Raw genomic sequence first — 6,302 nt, 5'->3', positions numbered from 1 at the left:
TTTTCTTTTGTTTACTTCCTGGTATTGAACTCAGAGTTAAATCCCCAGCCCTTTTAATTTTGAGAGAGGGTTTCACTAAATTGCCCAAGCTGCTCTTAATTTTAAGATCCCCTTACATCGGACCTCTGGAATAGCTGGAATTTCAGCGTGCAGCGCAGTACATTTGCAAACCCTGGGTGGGGGCAGGGATTGAAGAATTTTAGTAAACACATTTTGTTATAGCAAAATGTGATTGAAAAACTGTTTCACAACAGGAGAAACAATTGATTGGACCGTGTGCTTTCCAAATCTTGGCTCATGTTTTCCGCAAGAGAAAAATTTTGTAGTTTTAAAAAATTAATAGTGGCTTCTGCCATCTGGTTTTATAAGAATCCTTCCTTGATTGGAAATTAAACATGAAACTTCTCATTGGGTATTTTCGAAACTATCACAGGGAATCAGCTGCCAGTTTACTGCCCTGTGGAAAAGTGCACGCGATTCCGGGATTGGAATCAAAATGCTAATTTAAAAGGTCAAGTGGAGCGGCGCCTCACGTTTGCGGTGCTTGCGCTCCCAGCAGGCAGAGCAGACAAAGCCGCGGCCACGAAAGGTGGACGCCGAGACTCCCCCGATTCTCTTCCCCCGAAATCTAGCCATGCCCGAAATGCCAGAGGACATGGAACAGGTAAGAGCTACCGATTCAAGAAAAGAAGCATTCTGGAGTAAGAGTTGCTTTGAAAGCATTCCAGCAGGCGCCTGGTAAGAAAACAGAATGGATGTGTGGAGAAAAAAAAAAAAAAATACTAGAAACAGGCGGCATTCGTGGATTTACAACCTAATCTTGGGACACCGAAGCCGAGACCAACTTGAGTTACTGACTCAAGAATTGACCAAAACGCAAAATAGATCAGCAGTTTCATTTACCAAATTAAGCCTAACGGTGTGTGCAAAGGGTCTCTGTATGTCGGGATTATGGTGGATTTTACTGTGTTCCAGCTTTTGTCTTTCTGTGAGTTGAATTTGCTAACTTAATGTAGTTCCAGGTGAAGTTGCTAACATCTGTAAAAAAGATGGCGTTTAATTGAGACCCTTGTCCTTATTAAAGAAAATGATTCCAACTGTACACAATCCTGAACCCTAGAACTGTATCCAACTTTTTACGTAGCAAGTATCAAGTCAGATTCTTAAATGGTAGGCGAGCAAACTTTCGTTCCTTCAGTGCTGCTTTGAGAATCACGATGCTAGTTGCTTATGTAAGTCCTTGAATCTTCCAGTTGAAAATGGTTTTTAATTCCTACATTTTAAAGTGAGGTGGGCGAGTTCCGGATCTGTTCCCTGCCCCTTTGTTTCCTTTGTAGTCTGCATTTTATGCTTGCATTGTGCTCGGGCAGCCCTCTAGCAAACGCCTAAGGAATGCTAAATTTTAAGATCTGTAACAGCCAGGGTTTAAAAAAAAAAAAAAAAAAATCAAAGAAATGGAGACCACAGCCAGCCTTCTGTTCTATGGTAAAGAAACTCTGATGTTTACTCGAATGAGGAAATAAACCCTTTGGGCGGTTGGGGAAGGAGAGAAGTCTGGAGTCTTAATCTTTGACATTGAAAAACCTTTTTAAAGGTTGCTTAATCTTTAGCTCCAAAATAAACCAAGAAGGACTAAGGAATCAGGCCTTACGGAACGCCTAGCTGAAGTCACGTTTTGGCCACTTTGCAATCTCCTGTATTATGGGTGCGTCCTACTGTTGGGTTCAAGTGGGCGAGTCCTGTACGGTCTGTGCCAGGGTTTTTCCAGTGTAAAGGTCCCCAGCCCGGCTGGCGGGAGGAGGCTTGAACTTGCGCACAGTAGGGAATCCCGTACCGTGCTGATGCACTCGGGGAAGCCAGCGTCCGGGTCATCGACGAGCGCCGCCGAGCCGCGCTCCCTGGGCGCCTGGCTTGGTTTTCTGTGTTTCCTGGGACTTGGGTCGAGGCGTGGAGCCCAGGCTTCTCATCCGGTGAAATCCGCTAAAAGTCAAGTCTGAGGCTGTCCTACCACAGTTTTTACTGCGGTGAAAGTTTGAGAATCTGCGTTTTCAACAGATGCCCAGATGATTCTCTCCACCTTTTTAATTAGTTGAAAATATCTTTACATTCTTAGAATTTCAGTGACTGTTTTTAGGATGCCAGAAAAACAAATAGTTCCTGAGTGTTGATGACTCAGATGCCAACACTTCTATTTTTGTTCCTCGCCTCTTTCTAAATCTTTGAAAACCCACACATAATTCTCTGGATAATGTCCACTTCTCTCTCCCTTCTTTCCCTTTCACCAGCCATCACATCAAAAATGTTTTATCCCACTTTAAATATGGTCAGTTTTTTATGCATTGAGCACAGTCAGAAAACTTGAAACTGTAGGTGATCCGATTCAGTTCTTCCGTAGTTAGGGAAAAAAACAAAAACCCCAGCAATCTTTCCCATCACAGCTATATCCCTTGCTCGCGCTGCGGGCCTTTGTGGTGTGTACCGCTTTAAGGCTCGGCGCGTGGGCCGGGAGCGTCCCGCGTGAGCCCGCCCCTCTCTGGGGCGTCGGCCAAGCGTGGCCAATGAGCGGGCGGCGGAAGCCGGAAGCGGCGCGCGGGGTCGCCCGGAGCCTCGGGGAGGCGGGCCGAGGGCGACGGCGCTGCGGTGCGCCGACTTCGTAGCGGGGCGGTGCGGCCGGGCCGCGGCGGAGGGTCGGCAGGCATGGTGGGGCGCGAGAAGGAGCTGTCCATCCACTTCGTGCCCGGCTGCTGCCGGCTGGTGGAGGTGCGAGCCGGCGGGCCGCGGGAGCGGGGCGCGGGGTCCCGGCCGGAGTTTGTTTACCGCGGCGCGCGCCCGGCTCGTCCTGACTCCGCGGCTGCTTCCCTGGGAGACGGAGGGGCGGGGTGGAAGTTGCTTCACTTTTCCTTGTTTTTCATCGTCTGTGCGTGGTTTCTCGGTCTGAGAAGTTCGTAGTTTTGAGAAGGAAGGGGAAGCTGGTTTTTCGGAAGGAGCAGCGTCGGGAGCGGCGGTTTCCCCGACTTCGTACCGGGCGCGACGTGAGGAGGCCCTGCGGGCACCGCGGTGACCCGAGCTGCCGCGAGCCCTCCCGCCCTCCGTCGGCGGCGGCCGCGCGGGCTCCTGCGGGGGGTCCCTCCCGGCCGCGGAGATGGTGCAGCGCCGAGCCGCGGACTGCCGGCGCCCCGACCTGTGTGTCTTACACACAGAAGCGCATAGGAGAGGGCGGGTTTTATTAACGGCAAAAACGACATGTTTCCCAAATGTCATGTGTTTAGGGTTTTTAAGTCATTTGGGATTTCGTCATGTTCGAATAGATGCGCTATTGTTTGTTTTTGTGCAGATGCATATGCATGCATCCTCGCGTGTGTGCGCGCGCGGAAGGCTAAGTCTACTGCTGTAGCAATTCAGTCAAGACAGTGCTTTTGCGTGCGTGCTTTTCTTTGTCCAAGATGGTACAGTTCAGAGCTTGGCGCTTAACTTGTTGCTGCGAAAACCTGTACGATTACAATTCACTTATGAGAATGAGAGCTGTCTTTTTTTTTTTTTTTTTTTTTGCTGTCTTTTTTTTTTTTTTTTTTTTAATGGCTTTTTGAGTCACGGTCTTACTATGCAGTTCAGGTTGACTTTGAGCTCTCTTCGTTAGCTGAAGCTTGGGTCCTTCCTGCCTCAGCCTCCCCAGTGTTGGGGTCAGAGGCGTGCACCACCATGCCCAGTTTGAGAGCTGGAGTGATTCCTGCTAAGATCTGGGGTACAATCGTGTAGCAGTTAGAATGTTGTCCAGGGCTCGGGGAGCTGGCTCAGTGGAATAAGCGCTTCCCTGGCAAGCGCTAGGGCCTGAGTTCAACCCCCGGTTCTGCCAAAAAAAGAACATTGTCCACCCAAATGATGAGATCTTTTCAGGAAATTTTTGTCTTGTGTAAATTCTTTTCTTACCCCTCTACTAGACTTGGCATGTTTTTACCTCCTCTCATTCAAGTTATTGTAGAGCTGTTTTCTTGCCAAAATTCAAAGGAAATATTTTGCTGGCCGAAGTTCTCATTTTGATTAATCAATTGGGTTAGAGCCAGATGTTAAAAGAGAGCCAGCTGCCATGAAATTTTTTTAAACTTTTTAAGTGTCTTGAAATTCGGTGAACCAAGAGGTGATCTTTTTTTTTTTTTTTTTTGCTGGCTCAGGATGCCTTAAGGGCAGGTCTGGTTGGGCTTGAGGATCTGGGGATGAACCACGGTATCCTGAGGCTGACTGCCTTCACTTAAGCAGGCACTTAAACAACTGAGCTAATGGGCAGGCCCCCAAGAGGTGATCTTTAAGAATTTATTTTTACGCTGAAATTATCTCTGTGAGCCCTTTGGTTTTATGCTTTTCATAACCAGAAATACAGTATTTGGCGTTCTTTAAACAAGCATATTTGACTGCTAAATAAAGGCTAAAGAACAGTATTGTGTTACTGTATACACGAAGCTTTTGACAGACTAGCATTAGGTGACTGTAACAACCCTTGAAATTCTTAGCCCAAAGGTAGTAAAGTGTAGTGAATTTTTTTTTTTTTATAGTAAAAGTATTTTTTTAAGAGAGGAAACTTAGGGGCCAGGGAGATGGCTCAGTGGAATAAGCGCTTTCCTGGCAAGCGCAAGGGCCTGAGTTCAATCCCCAGTTCCGCAAAAAAATAAAATAAAAAAGAGGAAACTTAGTGTTACTCATCTAGGAAGGATATTTTTTTTTTTTTTTTTTTTTTTGGAAGGATATGTTTTGAAACTGCCGTGGATGTAGAGATTTAAATTGTTTCTCAAATCATAGTTCTTTTTCTTTTCGTAAGAATTTTTTTCATTGATCATATTTTTTTCATTGATCATTTAAAAATAATTTTTCCTTAAACTTTGTGTTTATTGCTTTTAAGTATAGACTTATTGTAAATTTAGAGTAAACTCAATAACATTTTCCATTTGGTTGAATCTGGAATGCTATACTATGTTGTAAGAAACAAATTAATTTCTTTTACGTAAGTTCCTCTGAAATTTTGGGTAGTTCCCAGACCACTCAAAATATAATGAATTTTTTTGTTTTGTTGTGTTTGTGATGCTGGGATCAAACCCAGGACCTTGTGCATCCAGGCAAGAACTCTACACACCTGAGGCACGTGCCCAGCCCTGATAAGTCATTGACATTTTTTTTTTTTTTAATATTTATTTATTACATTTATTTATTGTGTGTGTGGCCAGCTCAGCCCACCAGGGGGCGGGGCTGGCTGGCATGTGGTGCTGGGGATCGAACCGCGGTCCTTGTGCTTTGCCAAGCTTGTTTCAAGTAGGTGCTTTAGACCACTGAGCCATCTCTCCAGCCCAGTCATTGACATTTGAAAGAAAACAGAAGTAAGAAATCTGAAAGCTAAAAATATTAATTTCCCAAGTGCCTAATCAGACAGTAAGATAAGCTTAAAACTTGTTTGGTATTTTTTGAGACAGAGACTTAGTGTAATCCAGACTGACCTTGAGCACACTGTGTAGCCTACGTTGGCCTCCAAACTCCTGCCTCAGCCTCCCAAGTGCTGGGATTACGGTTGTGTGTGCCAACATGCCTGGCTGGAACTTGTACTTTTTTTTTTTTTTTTTTTTTTTTTTTTTTTTTTGCGGAACCAGGGATTGAACTCGGGCCCTTATGCTTGCCAGGCAAGCACGTGCTCTGGAACTTGTACATTTTTATAAAGGGAAGAAAAACATTTTCATTTATTACTCATTTGGACATCATCAGTACAAAAAGCCTTTCATTATTGCCTGAGATCTAGGTAATTATTTGAGGTAACATTTTACATTATTATTATTATTATTTTTTTTTATTTTTGGCGGAACCGGGGTTCAAACTCAGGCCCTTGTGCTTACCTGGGAAGCACTTATTCTACTGAGCCATCTTCCCGGCCCCTACATTATTTTTCTTGGGATTATTGGAATTTAAGTAATGTGGTTGTTGGAATAGTTTATGCTTGGTTCTAACTTTAGAATTGACTTGGAGATACAAGCATGAATCAGAAAACTTAGATTTGAGGCATTTAGTGAACAGTGATGGTGACTCGTATTTTTAAGAAAATACTTTAAAACTAAAGTTTTACTTCACTTTAGGAGGAAGTGAACATCCCCAGTAGGCGGGCTCTGGTGACTGGTGCCACTGGGCTTCTAGGTAGAGCTGTGTACAAAGAATTCCAGCAGAACAACTGGCATGCGATTGGTTGTGGTTTTAGAAGAGCAAGGCCAAAGTTTGAACAGGTTAATCTGTTGGATTCTGAAGCAGTTCATCACATCATTCATGATTTTCAG

At 44.9% G+C, this 6,302-nt stretch overlaps 1 protein-coding gene across 1 annotated transcript in view; it reads left to right on the top strand.

Moving 5' to 3' along the window:
* Positions 1 to 2,599: 2,599 nt before the first annotated feature.
* Positions 2,600 to 6,302, top strand: part of LOC101580373 (methionine adenosyltransferase 2 subunit beta) — a gene marked incomplete at its 3' end in the record, with an annotated part of 18,698 nt that continues 14,995 nt past the window's right edge. Inside the window, exons 1-2 of the mRNA XM_023721785.1 lie at positions 2,600 to 2,760; positions 6,108 to 6,213. Coding sequence (XP_023577553.1) covers positions 2,698 to 2,760; positions 6,108 to 6,213 — 169 coding nt within the window. The remainder of the gene's footprint in view (positions 2,761 to 6,107; positions 6,214 to 6,302) is intronic.

This window comes from Octodon degus, unplaced genomic scaffold (assembly GCF_000260255.1).
Source record: "Octodon degus isolate 3935 unplaced genomic scaffold, OctDeg1.0 scaffold00085, whole genome shotgun sequence".
NCBI lineage: Eukaryota > Metazoa > Chordata > Mammalia > Rodentia > Octodontidae > Octodon > Octodon degus.
This window is presented reverse-complemented; position numbering and strand designations above follow the sequence as displayed.